The sequence below is a fragment of the Sarcophilus harrisii genome, chromosome 3 (assembly GCF_902635505.1).
Source record: "Sarcophilus harrisii chromosome 3, mSarHar1.11, whole genome shotgun sequence".
In the NCBI taxonomy this organism is placed as follows: Eukaryota; Metazoa; Chordata; class Mammalia; order Dasyuromorphia; family Dasyuridae; genus Sarcophilus; species Sarcophilus harrisii.
The window spans coordinates 256,127,299-256,153,234 of NC_045428.1; the positions used below are offsets into that span (position 1 = coordinate 256,127,299).

Genomic DNA, 25,936 nt, shown 5'->3' on the forward strand with positions numbered 1-25,936 from the left:
CTCAGGAAGTGTTGGGTTCTCCCTCATTACAGATCTTCTACTAAAGAGTAAATGACTACTTGCTAACTATGCTGTGAGAGAAAGTTTGTTTACATTTTATTTGCAGCAGATCCCCCTAATTCTGAGCATCTATAGTGCTGTGACTGTGCTGGTTGCAAGTTTTTGGAACCTGGCCATTATTTTCTGCATTGTACCAGTGGTGACTCACCTGCTTTCATTGTTAGGATTCTAACGCGTGGTGTTCTCTTCTTTTATATAATATATGATGGTTCTCTCTGGGAGCAGGTTTCTTGGGGAAGTTTTCTGGAGGTAGCCTTAGTTTCAGTTCAATGTAATAATCACTTCAAATACAGCCAGCTGATAAAATCCAAACGTTTATTTTCTCCTTCCAAGTCTTTCTTACCTTGGGCCTGGAAAGCTTTCTTAGAGGCCTATCTCTCAGTGGAGAAGTGAAGGAGGAGAACCTGCCACCACGGTGGTGTGAGATGGGATGAATAAATCTGGTTCCGCCTCCACGAGTGGGCTTCTTCTGAACTCACTCACTTCACTAATTCAGCTCCTTTTTATGCTCTTTTAGAGGTGTGAATTCAAAGGTTGACTCCTCCTCTGAGAGAGTGGGATTGTGGGTTTCTGACTTGTGAATCTCATACTGAATACTGACTTGTGAATCTCACAAAAGTGTGAACTCCAATGAGTACTTAAATACATTAGTGAGCTAGAGAATTTGCTAAGTACCAGGCTAAATTAGGCAACTGACTTATCACTTTGTAAGGATTCTAACACCAACCCTTCTCTACTTTGCTATAATATGAGAATCCAGTCATCTATTAACTGTGGATATCTGACTTAAGTTCCTTTTAAGACTAAAGTTGAAATCTTAACATTGCTTTCTAATTCGCCTATTAAGTCCTTAAGAATGAATAAGCAAAATGGAATGGATAATATTTGAAACTCTTGTATTCCATTATTAATAAAGAATAAAGAATAAATGGATTTATAATGATATCCCCCATACATAGATATCTGGAAACCCTCCCCCTTCCTCAAAAGTTTTATGGGAAAAAGGAAAAAAATGAGTAAATGAATGAGAATGAATGGCAATGCATTTATTAACTTCTTTACTGTTGTGCTAAGCACTTGGAAAACAAATACAAAAGTAAAGACAGTCATTATCCTCAAAGAGTTTTGATTCTAATGAGGCTTAGTGCCCTGGGAAAGTAGTGGAAAGAGAGGGACACTTAAGTCTGGAAAGTTATAGGGATGGGAAGTAGGAGGAAAGTAGAGAAAAATGGTTTCTGTACCACTAAAAGAAATTCCATAGCATCTTAAAATTCATGCATTTTATTTGCAAGAAGCTCTCTCATAGAATCTATTTTTATTTTCCAGACATAGTTTTTGGTCCAAACTCAGTCATTGACTTATTATTCCTAAATTTTAAGCCATCAAATTAGGCAATTCCTTGTCTTAATTCTTCCTAGCCCTTAGTTATTGAAATGACATTGCCTCAGATAGAAGCCTAGGAAATACTTTAATTTTGAAAGGCCAAGGTCACCTACTTCATTCTGGACCAACAGCAGTCATCTTGACTTATGTCTTGCTCAGTAGAATTTGGTAATTCTGGAAGAAAAAGTAAAGCTGAAGACTTTGCACAGCTCTGATTCACTTAAATCCAATTCATGTGCAAGTCAAGACATCACCCTTGGCATGCCATTTGTCCTCTGAGAATAAAGAAGGAACAATAGGTATAGCAGATTAAAAGCTTCACTCTAGAAGAGCAGGTATGCTAGAGCAGTAGTGGGGAAAGATACCTTACCATTAAGAGATTTTTAAAAATTAGGCTTGATAGTTTGAACTGTTCAGAAGTGAAATATATCTCAGGAGGTAGTGGATTTCTTCTCATTGGGGTATTTGAATAAAGGCTAAATGATTTTTTGGGGGCACATTATAGAGAATATTTTAATTCTTTTTTTAAGATATATGTTGAACTAGGTATCTATAGTCCTCCAATTCTGCTCCTGAAAGTCAAAGAACTATGGAGTTTTATTTAAAATGTCTATTCTTTATTTAATCTCTTCTAATCTTTAATACTTTTTGTTTAGAGATAAAATAGAAAGTCCCTATCTTTGGTTCTGTCTTTACAATCAACTAATGTTTTTTCTCTTGACATTAGAAACTGACATAATACTCTTATTTATGAAGTCAGAAAATTTTGCCCTAAGTCAACATTATGTAATTTCCTGACTCTACCTTTGATATAAAATGCAATTTCCCTGTAGACTAAAATTATCTTTGGATTTCTGATGTTCTTGTCAAATACAAAATTTATAGTGTGAGTTCTCCTTCCCTGGAGATCACAATATTGAATATATTGTATCATGCTTTAGAAAGGAGATGAACTAGATGGCTCTAAGATCACTTCCAACTATTAGATTATATGACAGTGAGTCCATCAAACCCTTCCACTTGTCTTCAGAAAAGATTCATTTCCTCACCTCATGAATTAATAAACATCATAGTTGCTCAGGTTCTCTTCAGATATTTTTCTTTGCCATCTTGTCACCATGTCCAGATTTTCTGAAAATGATCTTTTTTCTCTTATCATTTCAGGTGCTTATTCTTTCTCGGATAGTACCATTGAGTAGCAGTAGCATTCCTGTCATAAACATTCAGAATTCTGCAAAGAATAACCCAGATTTTTCTTATAGTAATATATACTCTAAACCTGAAAGGACTGTTCTTAGTTGGATGAATACAAATTATGAGAATACTAGACATAAGATATGGAAAACCTGTGATAAAGGTGAGTTGATTTTATATATATACATATATATATGATATATGTATGCATATGCATACATACATGAGTCTATGTATATATATATATACATAAATTTGTATATATATATATTCACATATTTCATTTAACCATTCCATAAAGATTCTTATTTATCTTTATATATTGCTAAACATCATATTCTCTAGATTTTCTTCAAATATTGATTTGTCACCTTATCCTATACATACATACATATATATTTAACCAATTACTTATGTAGCAGAGGGCATCAACTGCATAGAAACTCAGACAACTTCTAACTCTAATCATGTCTGTTCAGGGAAACAGGTAAAATTATTTTTGAGCTGTGACTCTAACAAACTAGCTGTATGATTTTTACAAGTCATCCTCTCATCTTCAGTTTTCTCATCTATTAAATGGAGATCATGACAGTTTGTCTTGATTATCTTACTGGGTAAGTGTGAAAATTGAATGAAATCACATATATGTAAGTCCTTTGCAAATTGATGCTCTTTGTAAATATAAGATAATATTATTTAAAGTTACAATTTATTTTATTTGGGACATCATAAACAGATTCTGCAAGTGCATTTAATTATAAACATTGTTCTTTTCTAAATTTGTATTTTTTATATTCTACAAAGTATACAGAGGCAAATTTAGGAATTAATCAGAAAATAGTATAGTACGTAATACTATACTGTTGTGCCTGTAGTTAGCATTATTTAATTCGAAAGGCTAAAAGCCAATACTAAAATGGAGGGAGAATTGGAGGATGACTTTTTGTTCATAGATGATTGTGTTTTGAATAATGCCACTAAAGCTGAGATACAGCAAGGTATGAATTTCTTTTCATCTGCTTGTGCTAATTTTGGCCTAATATTCAGTACCAAGAAAACAGGCTCTATGTTAGCCAGCACCACAGCATCCATACATGAAATCATAGGTTACAGCAAATGGAGAAATTTTCAGTGCTTTGCACAAGTTCATTTATACTGTAAACAGATAATGGGGTTGATTGACTCAAGCACTGCCAGAACTAGCCCAGTGTTTGAAAGGCTCTGAAGAGAGCGGGGGAGAGAGGAGATATTAGACTGCCTACCAAATTAAAGATCTACAAAACCATTTGTGCTGACCTCATTGTTTTATGCCCATGAAACCTGGACAATCTATCAGCATCATGCAAAGAAATTGAATTGTTTCCATTTTAATTGTCTTAGGAAGATTCTGAAGGTCACCTGGCAGGATAAGGTATTAGCCACTGAAGTCCTTTCTAGAGCTAAACTGCCAAGCTTCAAATTCTCCTGAAGAGAGTGCAACATTTGCCTTAAAAAAACCTATTTTACAGAGAATTCTCACAAGGCAAATTGTTCACACAGAAGTTAGAAGAAATGATTGAAGGACACTCAAATTCTCTAAAGGACTTGGAATTGATTATGTGACATGGGAGACAATGGCAAAGAACTATTCAGCATGATGTACCCATATAAAAAAATGTGTGCTCTGTGAATGAAGCAGAATTTCAGTAACTCAAAAGAAATGTGAATTGCACAAATTTAAACATCTCCACTTCAAATATAAATGTGAATTATTTTTGCCCAACAGTGGTAGAGCCTCCTGAGCTCATTAAAACCAGAGTAAGAAATACTATAACCTTGATTCCAATGTAGTGATGCCATTTTGGTTCTTTTAGAGAATGGAGAATAACAGCCTTTGAGCATAACTCAGTAATATCTGATGAATTTTGGGGTGCTTTTATTAAATACATCATACTGAGGCAAACAATTACTTTGTTTACCACCACAAAGGCCAATTTAATACCTGACTAGTCCTATATACATGTGCCTGCCATGTAAAGACATAATTGAATTCAACAGAATTCAAACTTATTTTGTTCAACAGTTACTTTCCTTATAAATAGTGCTTTGGGCAAAGTTATATTACTTTGGAATTTCATTGGATTTAATAATGTTTCCCCTCTTCTGAACAGAGATAATTAATTAATTAAAATGAATAATTTATTACCTATCTATTATTTTATCATTTTCCCACCTCTTCATTTTTTCTCTTTCCCAAAGATAAAAACGGGTAGATAAAGGAACTATTAATAATGTTGGGGTTAAAGCACTAGGGTCAGTTCTGTTTGTGTGAATAACTTGAGTTTTACTTTCCCTTTTTTACTTTCTCTTTTGGCTTAATTCTTTCTCTGTGAGACTTTTTGGAGTTCTAAATGGAAGATTCAAGGGAGAGTGATGGTGGCAGATATAGGAAATATAATTTCAAAAGCATATATAGCTGATTGATACTGAACACACAAGTAATACAAAGGGTTGCAGAAGTTAAAGGGACAATTTTGATTACATAAAATTGAAAATATTTTGCAAAAACAAAATCAGGATAGTTGAAATGAAAAAGAAAGCAATTGGAGGGAACTCCCCCCCAAAACAAACCCCAATAACTTTGTAGCTAATTTTTCTGATAAAATTCTTATATGCAATGAATTCTTATGAAAAATTAATTAAAATATAGAAGAATGACGGTCCTTCCCTGAAAGAATTATATCAAAGGAGATGAACTGGCAGTTTTCAAAGAAAGAAATCCAAGCTATCAATAAGAATTTTGAAGCATGCTCTAAATCACTAATAATAAGAGAAATTACATATTATACAACTCTAGGGTTGTCCTTCATAAATATCAGATTGTCAAAGAATAACAAAAAAGCAACTGAAGCATTTAAATGAAGTATCTCTAAGGTCTTATCCAGCTCTGAAATTCATGATTCCATTTTGATTTCTTCTATTTCACAATATAAAAAAACTATGTTATATTTTCAGAGACTTAGATAATTTTTTTTCCATTTAAGACAAAGTACTTTATTTCTCTCTCTGCCCCTTACCACCCTCAATCCTTACTAAACTGATTTTCACACTAAGCAAATAAAGCCCTGGTCACCCAAGTTTTCCATGTGACTCTTGGACTCTTCACTAATTCCCAGGTTAAATGTGCTATTTCTGTCACCATCTATTCAAATATAAAATTCTAAGTGCTTATTCTGATAACTTTTGACATTAGATTAAATCAAATAACATTTGAATTTAGAGCAAAAAAGACATGTAATTAAAGCTTAACAGAATGGTAAATGAGATGGAATTAAACTTGATAGCAAACATGTTTTTTAGCACTCATGCCACATGACTGTAAACTGCTTTACTTGTTTTCTTTCTTCTCAGTCTGAATTCCAAAATCCAGGGAATATTATCATTTTCTCTTATTCTTGCAACCTGGGAAGTGCTGTTCACTTCTCGGGCACTCAAATACAAGCTGTATCCCTACCATGTCTCTTCAATTATTTCCCTCAAGCTCCCTGTGATTATTGTCTTCCTACATCTCATATTCCCCAAGAGATTCCCATCCTGTTTTTCAATTTTATTTACTAGAGGTTTGCTTATCCAATCATGCCATGTTATAAAGCTTATGTGTAGTTTTCTGGGAGCTATAAATCTCAGAGAATTTCAATGAGTGAAACTCTCCCAGCTTAAAGCATTGTGAGAACATGCAGTCCACAAACACAATTTATACAAGACTATTGAAGAAAATGCAGAAAACAGAACATATATGTGTAACCATTAGTACCCTAAAGTATGTAAAAAAATCTCAAGAATCTCTTAAAGTACTGACCACCAGTAACCCTAATTTCATTTGGGGACCCCAAATCTAAACCTCATCAACATCAAAATTATCTTATATCCATACCCCCTCTGTATGTGTACCTCTTCTCACTATTCTAATAAAAGAGAGTGTTCTCAAGAGTTAGAAGTATCATCTCTCCCATATAAGTAGTTTAGCTTTTAAATAACATTTTTTTCTCATCTTGTTTTTATCTTTTTTATGGTCCCTTTGGAGTCTTATATTTGAAAATCAAATTTTCTACTCTAATCTTTTCATCAGAAATGATTATGCTCAATTTTGCTGGGTAGTTAAATCTTGATTGTAATCCAAGATCCTTTGCCTTCCAGAATGTTATATTCTATATTTAAATCCTGGGTAATCCTGACTCTGGCTTCTTGATGTTTGGATTTGTTCTTTCTGACAGTTTGCATTACTTTCTCATTGAACTTGTAATTTTGAAATTTAGCTACAATATTTCTTAGAGTTTTCCTTATGCAATCTCTTTCAGGAGGTGATTAATGGATTCTTTCAATGACCATTTTGCCTTCTGATTCTAGGATATCAGGGTGGTTTCATAATTTCTTGAAAGATGCTGTCCAAGTTCTTCTTTCAATCATGGCTTTTGGGTAGTCCAATAATTCTTAAATTATCTCTCCTGGATTTATTTTCCAGATTGGTTAGTTTTCCAATGAGTTTTTTTATATGTTCTTCTATTTTTTTCATTCTGGCTGACTGATTCTCATGTCAGATAGAGTTATTAGATTCCATTTTATGAATTCTAGTTTTTATATGATTTTCCTCAGTTAGCTTTTGTACCTACTTTTCCATTTGGCTCTTGTTTTCTTAGTGAATTTTTTTTCCTGCATTTAGCCAATTATATTGTTTAAGAAATCACTTTTTTTTGTCCTTCCTTTTCCAAACAATTAACTCTTTGTTCTATCTTTCTTACTTGGCTTTTAAAATCTTTTATGATTCAAGAAGGCTCTTTGAGCTTGAGACTATCATATCTCCCTCTGAAGTTTTCCCTAGAGGTATTTTGTTTTCTTCTTAGTTGGTGTTTCCTGTCACAATAGGAGCTTTTTATAGTCAAGATTATTTTTTGTTTTTTGTTCTTTCCTTTTCCTATTCCTTTCCTTTCTTTCTCTTTCCCTTTCCTCGCTCTCTTTTTTTCTTTTTCTATTTCATGGCACTTACATTTGAGCTCTGTTCCTGGGGCACAGGGGCTCTGTCCCAAGTTTTTTGGGCTGTTTGAACTTTAGCTTTGAGAACTGGGGCTTCTTGTGTTTGGAGACTTATTCGCAGCAGGAAGTAGCCTGACCTAATTCCATATATTGTTGCCTAGTTTCCAATGATGGCAATTTCCTTTTTGTACTGGAACTGCAGATTCACCCATTGCTCTGCTGTACTACTATCCTTTTGAGGAAGGATAGAGGGGATTTGATGTGACATGTGTGGTGGCTAAGATCTTCTGCTGGCTTGCCCTCCAGACACTATCTAGAGTGGGTTGAGCTCCCCTTCCACCCAAATGAGACTGACCTTTCCTGAAATCCTTCCAAGCTATATTGAGCTGGAGAATTGTTTCATTCCATCTCTTTGAAGGTTCTGTTATTCCAGAATATGTTTAGAGTCTTGGTTTCATGTTGTTTCTGAGAAAGACTGGGAAGGTTTCAAGCAACTTCCTGGCATCTCTCTATTATCTTGGTCTAGTATTTATTGTTTAAAATTTTTGAGTTCAAATTTTCTCCTTTTCTCTATTCCTCCCCTTTCCTAAAATGGTAATCAATTTGATATGTTATATATGTGAAATCATGTAAAACATTTCCATATTGGTCTTGTTATGAAAAAAAAAACAACAGACAAAAACACAAAAAAGTAAAAATATTGTGCTTCAGTCTGCATTCGTTCTCCATCAGTTCTACTTCTGGATCTGATTAGCATTATGAGTCTTTGGAATTGTCCTAAATCATTATATTGCTAAGGTGAGCTAAGTCATTAAGGAATGATTAACCCACAGTATAGTTGTATACAATATCCTCTGATTCATTTTCCATCAGTTCACATAAGCTTTTTCAGAACTTTCTGAAATCTGCCTGTTCATCATTTCATAACACATTAGTATCCTATTACATTCATGTATCACAACTTGTTCAGTAATGCCCTAGTTAATGGGCATGGCTTTAGTGTCCAATTCTTTGCCACCAAAAAAAGAGCTGGCATAAATATTTTTGTACATGTAAATCCTCTTTGGTGATCTCTTTGTGATAAAGACCTAATAATAGAATTGTTTGGTCAAAGGATATGAATAGTTTTACAGCTCTTTGATCATAGTTCCAAATTGTCCTCCTGAGTGTATGGATAAGTTCACAACTCCATCAGCAGTGAATTATTGTTGCAATTTTCCAACATCCTTTCCACCATTTATCTTTTTTATTATATTAAAGAATCTGATAGGTGTGAGGTGGTATCTCTGAGTTGTTTTAATTTACATTCTTAATACTTGTTTTTCTTTTAAATTTTATTTTTGATTTATGGAATAAAACAAGCATTTTTATAACAGTACAATAAAAATAGATGATTGTATATGAAACTGCATATCTACTATGTACAACTTGTTATTCCTTTCAGATATACAATAAAATTATCATGTAAATTCCTTACCCCCCTTTTTTCTTCTTTCTCCCCACTTGTGCATCCCCTCCCCCAAGAGATGGTTACCATTAGTCACAAATTGGTACACACACACAAAGACATAAATATACATACATATATACATATATATGTATATAATTATTTTAATACATATTTCAATTTATTAATTATTTTCTGGATGCAGATAGTCTTTTCTTCATATGTCTTTTATAGTTAAATTTGGTATTTATAATAAACAAAACAGTACATTATTTAAAATAATTCTTAATATTGCTGTTGTTTACAATGTTGTCTTGGTTCTATTCATTTCACTCTTAATTATTTCTTACAAGTCTTTCCATGATTTTCTAAAATAATTTAGTTCATCATTTTTTATAGCACAGTAATATTTCATCACACTCATGTACCTTAACTTGTACAGCAATTCCCAATTGACATCCTTGCAGTTTCCACTTCTTTGCCATCACAAAGAGAGCTGAAATCAACATTTAGAACATACAGTTCTTTCCTTTTTCTCTAATCATCTTTTGAAATAAATTAAGAGGAAGTATTGGTGGGTCAAAGGACATAGATGTTTTAATAACTTTTTGAGCATAATTACAGATTGCTCTCCAAAATAATTGGATCATTTCACAATTTCATCAACAATAAATTAGTGTTGCATTTTCCCACATCCTCTCCAACATTTGTCACTTTCTCCTTCTATCATTTTAGCCAATCTGGTAGATAACAAGATGATATCTCGAGTTTATTTTAATCTGCATTTCTCCAATAAATAAGGTAGTAGCATTTTTATGTCTACAAATTGTTTTGATTTATTCAATGGAAAACTGTCTCTTCATATCCTTTGACCATTTATCAATTGGAGAATGAATTGCATGTTTATAGATTTGACAAAATTCTTTATATATTTTAGATATTAAGCCTTTATTTGATATACCATCTATAAAATCCCCACCCCCACCTTTTTCGCTTTCCTTATTATCTTGGCTATATCATGGCAAACACTTTTTAATTTAATGTAGTTAAAATTGTCTATTCTACACAAATTTGCTCTGTCTCTTTTTATTCATAAATTGTTCATCTATTTGTAATTCTGAGTAGTTATATGTCCTATGTTGTAATTTTCTTGTAAAATCTCTATATCTAGATCATCTATTTATTTTGACATTATCTTGGTAAATGGTGTGAAATATTGGTCTCTGCCCAGTTTCTGCAATACTGCTTTCCAGTTTTCCTTTTTTTTTTACCTAATGTTATTCTAATATAATTCTGTTTCTTTCAAATGTTATTCTAATATAATTCAACATCATACTGGAAATCCTAGCAGTAGCAATAATAGGGGGGAAAAATGGAAAAACTCAGAGTAGGGAATAAGGCAACAAAATTATCTCTTTTGGAAGATGATATGATATTCTTGGGAAATCTCAAAGACTTAACTGAAAAGTTAGTTAAAATGATATTTTTAGCAAAGTAGCCGGATATAAAGTAAATATAAATACATTGTTAGCATTTTTATATGTCACAAACAAACCTCTGCAAGAAGAGAAAGTAAAAACAAAAGTACTCCATTAAAAATACTTTCTCTAGACAGTATAAACTACTTGGGAGTACATCTGTGAAAACAAACCCCAAACCAGGAACTATATAAATAAAATTAAAATACTATTTTTAATAAATAAATTAAGATTTAAATTATTGGAAGGATAATAATCCTGTTTTCAATTGCCATAACTCCCATGCTCTTTCAGTGGTGGGCACTATCTTCTCCTTCATTTCAAGGGTCTGCTCTGTCTCTCTCCAAGGGACAAGGCGAATACAGCTCGTTAGTACCCATCTGATTCCTTCTCCATCTGCAGAGATACAAGCGAACCCTGTTCCCCAAGCAGTTAACCTATCTGGTTCCTTCCATTCACCACTTTCTGGATCTCTCCATATCACCTGGTTATTATCTAAAGATAGTGGACCTGCTCACACTGGATATTGCCCTTCCAGTGGGTTATAAAACCTGTTTGCTGGAGCCAGTCCATCTTTATCAAAAATCAAGAAGTTAATTGTATAAAGAGCTAAATTTAGAAGTTCTCTAGGGTTACCTGTGGCTTCCCCTTTCTTTTGTTTTTGGAGGAGTGTCTTGATGTCCCTGTTTCTTCTCTCTACTATTGCCTGTCCTTGAGGATTAAAGGGTATGCTAGTGGTATGTAAAATCTGATACTATGCACAAAAATGTGCAAAATGTTTAGAAGTAAATGCGGGTCTATTATCTGTTTTTATTCCTTATAACACACCCATAATTGCAAATGCTTGTATAAGGAATTCAGTGACCACTCAGGCTGTCTCTTTTGCTGCTGGTATTGCAAAAGTAAATCCTGAAAAGGTGTCTACTACAATATGGATAAAAGACAGACAACCAAAAGATTTATAATGGGTCGCATCCATTTGCCAAAGTTCATTGGATCTCAAATCACGAGGGTTCTTCCCTGGAGAGTGTAGAAGCATGAAAAGGAAGGCAAGCTGTACAGCCTTTACTATGCTCCTAGCTTCCTCTTTTGTTATCGCAAATTGCAAACGTAAAGCTCGAGCAGCTTGATGATATTTAGAATGAGATTCTTGGGCTTCTTCAAATAAAGAAGTATTGGCTAACATGGTTAGAAAGCTATCTGCCTTTGAATTTCCATCAAAAATAGGACCTGGAAGTCCACTATGAGAGTGGACATGCAAGATATAAATCTTACTTGGATGCTTTCTCACTTGTTCTTGAAGTTCCTTAAAAAGCTGATATATATTGGAAGTTACAAATTTTATTTGGGCTGTGGGTGTGGGCAGTACCACAGCTACTGAATAGGCTGAATCAAATATTATATTTATATCTCCTGGGTATTAAGTAAGAGCTAGAATGATTGCATACAATTCATTCTGTTGAGTGGACTGAAAAGGAGTTCTTACTACTCTCTTTATAGTTAAGTCACAAGAGTATACAGCACAAATATTATGTTTGGATGCATCTGTAAAGATAGTTGGTCATTTAAGAGGAACTTTAGAAATCTTTTCTTCAAGAATCTATCGCCAATTATGTAATAGTCTGGTTATCTTTAATGGAGACCCGTGTGTAAAATTTGGAGCTGTGGCCAATAAAATTTGCTATTCTGGGATGGTTTCACAACATACATTAATTTGTACATTAGGATAAAAGGTGTATATCTTGTTAGGTCTTATCCCAGATAATTGTATTTCTTGCTTAATGACCTTTAGTAAAATTCTAGCCACAAGCACTGGGTAAGGAGTAAGGCTTTGGTCTGGTTGTGCTGGGAGGTTTACCCACTCAATTGTACTGTCTCCTTGATGAAGGACTGCTGAGGGTGCCTCTTTTGTAGCAAAAACTGATATTTCCAAGGGTTTCTGAGTGACTCTTTCCACCACATTGGGTAAAGCCAGTTCAACTTCTCTCAAAGCCTCTTGAGCTTTTATAAGCTGGCATGGTGAATTTAAAACACTGTCTCCCCTTAAAATGTCATATAATGGTTGCAATTGATAGGTAGTCAAGCCTAACACTGGACACATCCATTGGATATCTCCTATCAATTTATGAAAGTCATTTGAGGTGTTTAACTTCTCTGTTCTTAAGAAAAGTTTTTGTACAGTAAGCATCTTAGGGTATACATCATATCCTAAATATTTAAAAGGAACATGTCTTTGAATTTTTTCTGGAGCTATATGCAATTTGTAGTTCCTTAGTGTTTCTATGGTCTTTTGTAGACATGCTTCTAACATCTGCTCCTCAGGTGCACATCCCAAGATATCATTCATGTAATGTAATAACATTACTTTTGGAAATGCTTTTCTTACTGGAGTAAGAGCAGCAGCAACAAACATTTGACACATAGTAGGGCTATTTTTCCTTCCCTGTGGCAAAACTATCCGTTCATATCTTTTATAAGGCTCAGCTAAGTTAACGCTGGGCACTGAAAAAGGCAACTCTTTTCATATCCCCCTTATCTATAGACATAGAATAGAAACAATCCTTAATGTCTATAACCCAAAGAGGCCTTCTCTAGTCAATTGTGTAGGAGAAGGAAGTCCAGCCTGAAGAGTTCCCATAGATTCCATCTGTTCACTTTTCTTAAATCAGTCAACATTCTCCATTTTCCAGATTTCTTACTTACAACAAATATAGGCAAAATCCAAGGACTTAGAGAAGGTTGTAAATTTCTTGGGTGAAGTTGCTCCTGTACTATTATCTAATAAGGCCTGAATTTCATCATTAGCTATGGGCCACTGTTCTATCCACACTGTTCTTTTCATCAATTTTCCATTGAATAGGAACAGGTAAGACTGTTGGCAGGCCTTCAACAGCAGCCCTGTCTAAAAAGCCGAAGCACTCATTTGTAATCCTAACTGTTGTAAACTGTCTCTTCCCCACAGAGTGATGGGGATTTTTTTTAACAATAAAGGAGTAAAAACTCCTGTTTCACCTTCAGATGTCCATCTCAAAGGGATAGCACTAACTTCAGCTGTCATTGATCCTCCTACACCAGACATGTAGGTATCTCTCTTAATCTTTGGCCAGTGACTGGGCCAGCTTGCATCTCTAATAGTTATATGATCTGTACCTGTGTCTCTAATGATAGGTCATTTATGTAGATAGTGAACTTAGGTCGGTCAGCTATCACAGCTGCTGTCCAGAATATTCCTGGATTCTGCTGCTTGGAGTCAGAATCTGGGCAACTGTCACAATTGTTTATTAGGACTCTGTATCAGTAAATCTGATGCTACAACTTCTCCTAATTGATAAGTCACACATTGTCTACTTGTATTAGTGACTGGGATATTATCTACACATTCCCCAGTTTCCCACATCAGTGTATGGATGAACATTGTTTTTTAAGCACTCTCAGGAGGTGAAATGGTCAAGTCTACTGTGTGTGGGGGCAAGGGATCCATAAAATGAACAGATTTCACCTCTCCAGGAAATATCTCAGTAATCCCAGCTGCATACAACTCTATTCTCCCTAATTGTAATCCCTTTTCCCATCAGGTTGCTTCCTGGCTGATTGGTCATGTCTGAGTACTAAACTTCTAAAGACTCTCTGAGTGTAGCATTTGATGCCATCATGTCCCCAGTGTTTTTTGCCTGGGGCCCTGGAGCTGGGCTCCACATCCCATTTCCCTGAATCAATCCATATTCTGATATCCAATAGAACCCTCTGTTGCATTTTGGAATGAGGCTTTGGGTCTTGTTCTCCCATCCTGTTTTCTCACTCTGTCTTTATACCAACATTGATCTTTCAAATGCCCTACTTTACCACACTGAAAACATTAGAGAAGGTTGTAAATTTCCTTGGCGAAGTTGCTCCTGTACTATATCTAATAAGGCCTAAAAAGAGTCTCTCTAGAAGTCCCTTGCCAAAAGGGACCCTGTCTTCCCATGTTCAGATCTTGGCAAGCCTGCATCATAGCCTGGTTATAAAAGGTATTTGTGCCCACTGTAGCACAATGTCTTATGATCTTCTCTAAAGGAGCATCCTTGTGTAGTCCTAGTAAATTCTTCTACAAACCTCATTAGCATTTTCTCTCGCAAGTGGTCTTATCATAATTTCTGTTTCTGCATTTTCAGCAATAGTTCATATGACAGCTGTTTGAAAACATCCCACAAAATCAGCAAAGGGCTCATTTGGACCTTGCTCTATTTTCGTGAAGGCTTCCCCTCTATCTTGTCTTCCTGAGAGGGTGCCCCATGCTTTGATAGCAGGAGAAGCAATTTTGCTCATATGCTGAAGCATCTGCATAAGTACCTATACTTGTTAGTTGGTCACAGGTGATTGGTATATTAATTCCAGTTTGCCTATTTCATTGGGCTTGTATTCTGCAGTTCACTATATTCAGAAAGCCACACCAAGTTTTGTCCAGGTTCTAAGCATGTCCTTGCTATAGATTTCCAGTCACTAGGGGTTAAAATTCTGTAAGCCAAATTCTCTAATAACATCTTAACATCTTAAGATGATGTGCCATACCCATAAAGAATGCAAGCCTTTTTCAAATCTTTGATAATTTCTAGATTAAAAGGAGTGTATTTTCTCCTTTCTTGACTTGAAGAGTTAAGCTGTTCAGTCACAGGAGAAGTTTCTGTTCTCAAATCAGCTGTATTTCTGCCCTTCCTCTTTGGCTTTAAATAGTACTTTTTGCACTATTTGGATGGGTGGAGGTTTCTGAGGGGGGGTTGATGCTGGTGGTATCACTGCCCTTCCCACTTTTCCTCCTCCCTCCACCGAGGAAGGTAAAATTGATGGGGGAGGGTCAAGAGCCTGCTTGAGTATAGGTGGAAATGAAGCTGGGCTGTGAGAGCGAGAATCACCATGCCCTTTAAGTTTACTCAACTCCCCATGCCTTTCAGCGATTTTTTTCATTACTCTTTCCTTTTCTTCCTCTTTCTCCTTATGCTTCCTTGTCTGGCTGTTCTCCTTAAAACTTTTCTTTTTCTTAGAACTTGTGGGATTCTTTGTATATATATATATATATATATATATAATGTATACAATTGGTGAAAGATTTTGCATTTATTATATATAAACAATGTATCCATATCTGTATTTGTATTTATTTGTTTTATGATATATATATATATATATATATATAATGTTTCCTTAGAAATTGAATCGGCACCATTATCATTGTAATATTTACTTAGTTGCTCTCCTACTTTCAATTATCTGCATCTATTTCTTCTTCCTTGAAGAACCAAGGGGACATGCGTTTTAATGTTTCCAAGAGTCCTCCAATGTGCTCCCAAGTTACAAGCAAACCTTGCCTCTTTTATTAACCTAACTATGCTGTCTATAGAGCTCCCTCAGGGTGGGAGTGGGGGTGGGGGAGGCTATTTTCCTAGTAGATGCCCCATTTCAGCCCTTGACCAAGTTTCCTGCTTGTCTATTTTAATACTCGCCCTATTTCCTGGTAACTGGGACTTCACTGAAATTACAATCAAGCTTTGTGCAGTCTTTAGTCCACGTTGGGATGCCAAATATAATGTCTGGGCTAGCTCCCTGGAGGGCCTCAGGATCAGTCAAAGTCAGGATCAATCAAAGTCCTTGGTCTTTAGGGGGAGAAGTAAAGGAGGCAGACAAGCTGCCACGTGGTTTGCCAAAGACGTATCCTGGATTATGGAGTCCAGAGTCTCCAGCCTCTCTCTTCCTCTTCCTGAAGCCAAGTGACCCTGACCTCTCTCCCTCTACCCTCAAATCCTTGCCTATGATTACCTCACCACTAAACATTCAGCAAGCACCAATCACGAGGAGAGCCATCACATCACCATATCATCTAAATATATGCTTATAGAGCCATTATCTCACATTGAATACATAATTAGCTTTAAGTGCTCTGCTGTCTGATTCAAGTGTACCTTTTTAGAGTTCCGGTTCTCTATACCCCCTCACCTCTTTCTATCTTGATTATTAAATTCTTCCATGGACTGGGTCTAATTCATATTTCATTTTGAGCTTTTTAGATGGAGGAATTTTAACTTTGTTTGTTTTGAGTTTATGTTTTGATTTTCCCTTTCTATAATTAGGATGTTTTTGTGATATTTGTTCACTTTTCACACTATTTCTTGACTTTTTATTCTATACTGAAATGGGTCTCTGTGGTAGGAGTGGGCACTGTCCTAAACTTTAGGTTCTTTTTGAAGTTGTTTTGAAAGATAATTCTGGGATAGTTTTAGCTTCTTTCAAGGTGGTGTAATCTAGGGAGAACTGTGTTTACTACTCTCCTAGCCTGTGCTCTGGTTTGTGATGAACACAAACACTCTTTTCTGCCCTGGAACCGTGAGTAGGGTCCCACCTCTTCTGTGGCCACAAATTTAGGATGCTAATGATCATTCTTGCCCTGAGACACAGAACTGCAAACCAGATTAAAATGTGGGAAATGCACTAGATCTTTCAATCTCCTTTTGAGCAGTTGTCTGACTCCTTTACTATCTGTGAACCAAAAATTCAGGAAACCACTGCTGCCACCATTCAGTTGTTACTAAATCCTACTCCTGCTGGTTTGCTGGCGCATGGCTGCAATGGACACTGTTCCACTCTCACCTGAGTCTTTCCTGCTAAGTTGTCTTGATCTTAAAATTGTTTTACCTTGTCCTTTTGTGAGCTTTGCCACTCAAGAATTTGTTTTGATGTTTATTTAAAGTTGTCTGGAAGGTGTTTGGGGAGAGCTCAGTCAAGTCTCTGCCTTAACTCTACCATCTGAGTTCCACCCCTGCCCCGCATGCCATTTTTTAAACTGTATTAACAATTCTATTCCCATGTTTCACTAGGCTAACTTCAAGAGTTCTGCTTTTTAAAGAACCACCAGAATGTGGCTGAGCCTTAGCTAGCTGCTATTTAGTTTCATCAAGAATTTCTACAAATATTATATATATATATTTTTTAATTTAATAGCCTTTTATTTACAGGTTATATGCATGGGTAACTTTACAGCATTAACAATTGCCAAACCTATTTCTACAAATATTATAAAAGGCTAACAAATCAAAGCTCTATGCTCTTTGTTGAAGATCTCAATACTTTGTCCTCAGCTCCTTACTTTATTTTTGTAATTATATTGGCAGAAGAGATCTATTTAATCATGGATGGGCTTCCCTTCTATCCCCCAACCTTTTCCCCCTCTTCCATATATATAAATATATACAAAGGAATTTCAAAATTGATAGGATACTAACAACTGCAAAGAGGAAGGAAATGGGAAAAGCCTCACATAAGGAGGGTCCATCTAGATGTACTTGGAAGGAAGTGAAGCACCCTCTGAAACAAAGAGAAGAAAATAGTGTTTTGTTTTGTTTTTCCTCGGATGTCTAGATATGTACATATATGTATTATATGCTTATTGTTGTTTCCACATAGTTTTGATATTTAGCTAGATTCTCTCCTGGAGTGCTTTTGTTCTGTTATTTCTGTTTTCTTAAGAAACTGGAACCTCCTTGAGAAGTATATTTTCCCTACTTACTTTTTGTGATCACAGTAGTTTTTTAGTACAGAATATATACTTAATAAAGACTTGATTATATATGAACTTTGTATATTTATTTCTTCAGTCTCCAGTAATATAATGTTTATGCTACTGGATTTTCTTGGGTCTGTTATACTTGACAAGAACTTTAGTAGTTGTCACAAAGACCTTTACATTTATAAAAAAAAAAAAATAAAAGGGCTGGTTTTATTTAACATGAGTTAAACCCATAGGCAATGGGTACCTAATTATCTCTTTCATAATCTCATAAATTTTGTTTGAAAAGATAAAAAGCTAAATTATATCTCTGAAGTGTCTAAAATTCTTTTGAGAGATCTCTAGAGAAAACCTTTTTTAAAAAAGTTGTATTTAACCCCACCCCAGTTCCATGTCAAGACAAGTTTTTATCATTCATTTTCTCAAGATTTGGGATTCTAAATTATTCCCTTTTCTCCCTTTTTCCTAAAATGGTAGGCAGTTTAATGTAGGTTATAGAAACAGATTAAAAGGAAAAAAAATGAAAAAAATTAAGTGAAAAAAAGAATGCTTCAATCTGCATTTAAAGTTGATCAGTTTTTCATGTGGATGTGGATAGCATTTTCCTTCATGAGTCCTTTTTACTTCTTGGATCATTGAGTCATTCATAGTGATTGCCACAATGCTGCTAATACTGTGTATAATGTTTTCGTCCTGCTCATTTCACTTTGCATCACTTTATGCAAGTCTTTCCAGGTTTTTCTGAAATCTGCCTGCTCATCATTTCTTATCGTACCACAGCATTCCATTACATTCATCTATCACAATGTGTTTAGCTGTTCCCCAATTGATGAGCATCTCCTCAACTTCAATATTTTACCACCATGAAAAGGCATGCTATCAATATTTTTGCCCATGTAGGTCCTTTTTTCCCCTTTTATATGATCTCTTTGGGATACGTATAGTAGTGGTAATGCTAGATTACAGGCTATATAGTTCCAACTTGCTTTCCAGAGTTGTTGGATCAGTTCACAACTCCACCAACAGTGCATTAGTGTCCCACTTTTCCCACATCCTAGAGAAAACTAGTAGCATGTGGTCCTGATTATAGCATATCTTTTGATGTGATGTGGCCTTGTTAAGTCAAGAATTGCTGAAATTGAATAAATAAATGGCAAATGAAGAAACTTTAGAAATTTATTTTTTTAAATCAAACTCTTCTAATTGTTATTTGATTTGGGAAGAATATTTGACACTCACAGTAGCAATCTTCTTTTTGTTCATACTTATGGTAGAGAATGTCATCCTATATTTTACATGGTTTACAAAATTTTGTGGGCAAATTAAAGGCCACTCATCTAGAAGTAAAGTTTTAATTTTTGGTAGATTCAAGATGGTTTTACAGTTCAATCACTCAGAATATATTGCATAATAATAGTAAGATATTATATTTGGCTGCCAATGCAGAGTAGTAGTCAATGACTTCAGTGAGTTATTTGACAAAGTCTATTATAATAATCTTTTAGATAGGATGGCAGTCTACTGCTTAATGATCATTATGGTAGTGACAACTGCTATTTTTTTTTGCAGGCTGATATGATCATTTAAGAGGGTAAACAGGCCATTTTGTTTCCTTGCTACTTGAGGGGGAAATCTGGAGTACTTGGCTTTAGAGTGTTCATCTTGCTTGTCATTTTCTGCTTTCTGGGGAATACTTTCTGGCTATGCTGATTATCCAAGAGAAGTTGAGTGTCACTTAAAACCATATATCCTATTAATTGATTCTTTTAATCGTTGATTTAGGAAAGTGGTTTTTAATTGCATTTTTATCTTTGAGAGTTCATTGTATTTTTTAATCCTTTGAGCCTGCATTAGGCCAAACATGAAATAATTTTGTAGTTAAGTGGGTTTATAACTGGTTGAACAAACATACTCAAGCAATGTTGAATAATAAAAAGGTATGAGGATTCTCTCTTTTTGGTGTTGGTCCTATTTAACTGACATTTATGTTAATATCTTGGATGAAGGTACAGAAGGCATATCTATGACTCTGAACATTACACAATAAAGTGATAAGGTCAAAGACAATAAAACAAAACAAGGCAAAATAAAAACATCTACAGTCTAGAATGGTGGGCTGAAACCTATAGAATTGCATTTAGTAGGGACAAATAAGACTGGTGTTTAGATGCAAAAAAATAAATTTCTCAAGTTTTCAATGTTTTAATTGTAATTCATTTGAAAAAAGAGCTAAAAATTTCAGTTAAATACAATTATTTTAAGCTAAAAATATGGTTTATTTCCTAAAACAGTTGTTACAAATTTATGCCATCATGAGAAGTCAAATTCTCATCAAAATAAAAAAATTTTTAGACTATTCATACAATATTGTTTTCAATTTAGAGGTCTATACTTTAAAAGAGACATTGGTAAACTAGAAAGCATCCAGAGGAAAATAACCCAGGATGTTGAAGAGACAAGATACTGTATAATTTAGAAGCAGTTGAAGAAACTGGGGCATATTTAGCCTAGAAAAAAGAAAACTTAGAGGAAATACCAAAGCTATTAACAATTATATGAAGAATTGTCAAATGGTAGACAGCAGTGATGTGGCAGAGTGGATAGAGTGGTAGGCCTTGAGTCAGGAAGACTCATCTTTCTGAATTCAAATCTAGCCTCTAGACACTTATTAGTTGTGTGACTGAGCAAGTCACTTAACTCTATTTGCTTCAGTTTCCACATCTGTAAAATGAACTGGAAAAGGAAATGGCAAGCTGCTCTAATATGTCTGCCATGCAAACCACAAATAAGATCACAAAAGACCTTTAGCTATAACTGAAAAATAACTGAACTACAAATGGTAGAAGAATTAGAATTATTCTTTGTAACAGAGGATAAAACTGGAACCAATGGATATTGTATTTATTTGATAGTATTATTTATCTTCTCATTTCCTTTAACTCATCAATTTGTATTTATAATTGAAGTAATTGATCTTAATAATAATAGCTTTTTATTTTTAAAATACATGTAGATAGTTTTTCACATTCACACTTGCAAAATCTTGTGTTCCAAATTTTTCTCCTGCTCTCCCCACCTCCCTTCTTCCTTAGAATGTAAGTAATCCAATATAGTTTAAACATGTGCAATTCTTCAAAACATATTTCTACATTTATCATGCTGCACAAGAAAAATCAGATCAAATGGGGAGAAAGTGAAAAAAAAAAACAACACAAATGAACAAGCAAACCACAAGAATAAAAAAAGGTGAAAATACTATGCTGTGGTCCACATTCCGTCCCCATAGTCCTCTCTCTGAATGTAGATGACTCATGACTCTCTCCATCATTATTATGGATCATTATCCATAATAATTATTATATGATCTTATTGTTGCTGTATACAATATTCTCTTGGATCTTCTCATTTCACTTAACATCAGTTCATGTAAATTTCTCTAGGCTTTTCTGAAATCATCTTTCTGATAGTTTCTTATATTATTTTAATATATTATATAATTTATGTCTTTGTTGTTGTTCAAGTATAGTATTATACCTTATTCTCTGCTCCTACCTGTTTTATGACCTGAAAGTCTCAAGTCTTATTGGTTAGCTCTCTTGACAGCAGTTATTTCAGGCTTTCAATTACTAGCAAGATTTCTACTTTTTTCTTGCTGTTGTTTGTATTTGTAGTTTTTGTATGGAGAAATTTTGTAATGTTTTAGCTTGACTTTTCAGTCATATTCCAGGGTTCTCAGTGGTCTGATTTTTCTGAATAAATTGTTTAGCTATTAATATTTTCCTTAAACTCCTATAAGGCCTGCATAATAGCATCTTTGACAACCTCCTGCTCTTCTGCAAACATTAGCTTCACTCCAATTCTTAGTATAAATATTGTTCCTCCATTTCCTGAATCGTTTCTATGAGTAAACTAAAATAAGATAGTCCCAATTAGTAAGAATAATGAACTCCTTGAAATAGCCACATATATTCAAATTTGTACTATTTGAAATCATAATTATGTGAAATATGGTATGTGACATAAGATAATTGGCTTTCACCCAATAGAAATACATAATGTGAATTCAAATAATGTGGCCACTTTTAGAGAATCCCTTCTTATTGGCAGTAATTAAGACTCAATTCAAATAGAGTAGAAGAACTCTCTATTTGGAGGGACCTCTCTGCAAAGATCCCAGAAGCCTCTAAATGGTCTCTTGGTTATCAACAAATATAATCTTATCCACAATTTAAAATATAAGACTCCTGCCTTTCTCCCTTTCACTGTTTTATTTTATCAAGTCATATTTAAATCTGGCACTGACTTAAGAGACCATCTATACTCCACCTAGGTGTCAACTTCCTGATATAGTGGATAGAGTATCAAGCATGCTGTCAGGAAGAGTTATCTTCCTGACTTTGAATCCAGTCTCAGATATTTATTTTAGGTGTAATTCTGGGCAAGACATCTAACCATAATTGCCTAAGTTTCCTCATCTGTAAAAAATGAGCTGGAGAAGGAAATGGCAAAACCATTTCAGTTAATAGTTAAACAATATTGATCCGCAAGGCAATATAAGAGAAAATAAAACTAAGGAAATTTTTTTCAGGTCTCTGAAGTGATTTTGGATAGATACAATTGGGCAGAATATTTCTCTCCATTTCTTTCCTCAAGCAAGTTCTTTTCTAATTGGATCGACAAGGAAAGAAAGGAAACAGATGCTCACCTTTGTAGTCAGTTCCTAAGTGTCATCCTCAATTTGCTATTCAAGTTCTTCCATTGGCTGTGTTTCCTCCCCTATGTGGATTCCAGTAACTAGATATTTTCCCCATTCACTCTGAAGTTCCTTCTATCCAATCTCTCTTGGGTTGGGAAAATTGGTCTTTCAAGTATTGAAGTGGAGAAAATTTAAGAAATCTTGGTCTAAACTATGTACCCAAAGAATATTGTGATCCTGTTTGTCTTTTATATAGTTAATATTTATTTTAATTCTCAAACCATTTTTTATACAGAATCCTTATGACATAAACATTCCAAATAGGTATGGCAGACTTTATTCAACATTTACTTACAAGGCATCCATTATGCTATTTTCTGTGTACAGAATTTTTTATAACATTACATATATTTGCCTAGTTACAGGTGAGCATACCATTTTCACCTTGTGTTTTCTTTATACAGATATTCAATTGAATTTTGTACATTTATTATATCAAAACAGGTTTAGAATAAATGAAGATTTAAAAAATCTTGCTGTTTACCTACATCAGATATAACTGGTAGACTTCATATCATTTGGGTCATTAGATTAAACATTAAACTAGATTAAAATTCTATGTCACTGGCCCTGCAATTATTTCAACAATTACAATATACTCTCTAATGCCAATTCTCCAAGTAGCCTTTTAAAGGTGAAAAAGAAAGGAAAAGAAAATGAACATGCTAATTATGTGTTATAAGAAACTGTATAATCCCTTCACAAAAACATTTATTTAGAGGTAAGTAATCCTTTAAACTAGAATAACCAAGGAGACTTGGTTTACCTCAGGCTTCCTCAACAAATAGAGATTATCTAGTTTACAAATCCCTTAGAATGTCTCCAGTTCATTAATTAATTAGCTTCTTCTAAGAAGCTAAGTAAAGGCTCAGGAGGTCAAATATTTCTACTAGAAGAGCAAATCTTTTATTTTTTCCCCCAGAATCCTAATGATTAACAAACCTTTGAAATTGGGTCTGGAATTATCTGAGATGTCCTCAGTTTTCCATTACACTCAATGATGAAGGGACAGTGGATAGAGGACTGACACTGAAACCACTTATCTTCTTGAGTTCAAATCCAGCCTCAGATACTTATTAGCTATGTGACCTGGGCAAGTTACAACCTTGTTTACCTCAGTTTACTGATATGTAAAATGAGATGTAGAAGGAAATGGTAAAATCACTCAATTATCTTTGCCAAGGGAACTCAAGGAGGGGTCATGAAGAGTTACAATTGAAAAATGACTAAACGACAATGTTATATAATGAATGCTATTCCAGGTACAAAAGATTACAAATATAACTGATACCATTTTTTTAACCAATTTTGTGTTCTAATGAGGGGTTACAACATATGGCACAAACTATTAAATTATGAAATAGGCAGGGACAAGTATATAAGAGAAGTACAAAAATCAAAGTAAAATTAAGGAAGGAAAGGATCCATAGAGAATGTCACATTTGATCTGAGTTATGAAGGGTGGAGAGGTAGAATTTAAGCAAGTAAAGAGAGCATTCCAAGTATAAATAGGAGTAGAAATGTAAATAAGGGAGAATCTTGGAGAAGTACAAACCAAGTAATATAGCTCATCAAAAACAAAGAGTGTATTAAAAAAATGATATGCTATGTACCTTATAATACAAGAGCAGTGATAGGTTGTTGAAGGACTTGAATGGAAGGTTAAGAAATTTGGATTTTATTCAGTGGACAGTGCTTGGGTATGGAGGAGGTATAAACTGTGTATAGTATTAGTTAGTGGGTGATTAAAAGAAATAAAGAAGTCCAAATAGAGATTCAAGACTTTCAAAGGTTATGTCCAGAAATTCACAGAAACAAGCAATCTGGTTTACTAGGGATAGAGCATGATCAGAGGAGAAAATAGTTCAAAGGAAAGGCAAGGAGAAAGGGGAAATTATGAACAGAAAAAAAATTGTGAAGAAAATATCATGTCAGGGGGAGCATATGGTAACAGAAAGTGACTTATATAAAGAATCAGCCCATTATGATATCTTTTGGGGTAATATGTAAACTATGGTACTAACCTTAGCTGAAATTGACTCATAGTTGGAATGCCTCTATGCCTGCTTAAATTCTGCCTATCAATCCTTCATGGCTCAGATTAAATGTGACATTTCCTACCTTAAGTCTACCCTGATGTTTGTGTTTCTCTTATACATTTATTCTGGCTTGTTTTGTAACATAATAATTTGTGCATGTATTTTAACTCCATTAGAGGTGTCATAGAAAAACATGGCAAAATTTAAACTATACATGAGAAAAATTAATCAGGCAGCAGAGTAAAGTAAAGAGGAGGACAGAAAATGCAAGCAAGGAAATAAGTGGAGTAGTAAGTGGCCACTTATGATTTGAGTGATGCCCAGGAAAATCATTAGCAAAACCAAAAACAAGCCAACAGCCTTGAAAATTAAAACAAAAATACAAAAATAACCATATTGCATTAGTCAGGCATGGCTTTTATAATTCTATCATTAGAGAAGGAGAAGGGAAGGGGATTTATATTTATATAGCATTTACTCTCTGCCAGTCATTGGGCTAAGAAAGGACTTTCTCATTTGATCCTCAAAACAACCTTGTGTGACATTTAAAATATTTAAAAGGAATGATTTCCGGATAGTTAAGCATTTTGTTAATAAAGATGATATGTTATGAATAGAGGAGATCATTGGTATTTTCAAATGCCAAAGATAATTATGATGAGTAGCTCAAGGTTTATATGTCCTTAGAAAAATGGGTGTTTCACTATGCCCAAAAAGTTATCTAACTGTGCATACCCTTTGATCCAGCAGTGTTTCTACTGGGCTTATATCCCAAAGAAATACTAAAGAAGGGAAAGGGGCCTGTATGTGCCAAAATGTTTGTGGCAGCTCTGTTTGTAGTGGCTAGAAGCTGGAATATGAATGGATGCCCATCAATTGGAGAATGGTTGAGTAAATTGTGGTATATGAATGTTATGGAATATTATTGATCTGTAAGAAATGACCCAGCAGGATGGATACAGAGAGGATTGGCGAGACTTACATGAACTGATGCTAAAGGAAATGAGCAGAACCAGGAGATCATTATATACT

At 34.5% G+C, this 25,936-nt stretch overlaps 1 protein-coding gene across 1 annotated transcript in view; it reads left to right on the plus strand.

Annotated features, from left to right (window-relative positions):
* The window catches only part of CFAP47 (cilia and flagella associated protein 47), a 759,462-nt gene that overhangs the window by 238,022 nt on the left and 495,504 nt on the right, over window positions 1-25,936 (plus strand). The window contains exon 33 of the mRNA XM_031959439.1: window positions 2,608-2,800. Within this exon, the coding sequence (XP_031815299.1) occupies window positions 2,608-2,800 (193 nt within the window). The remainder of the gene's footprint in view (window positions 1-2,607; window positions 2,801-25,936) is intronic.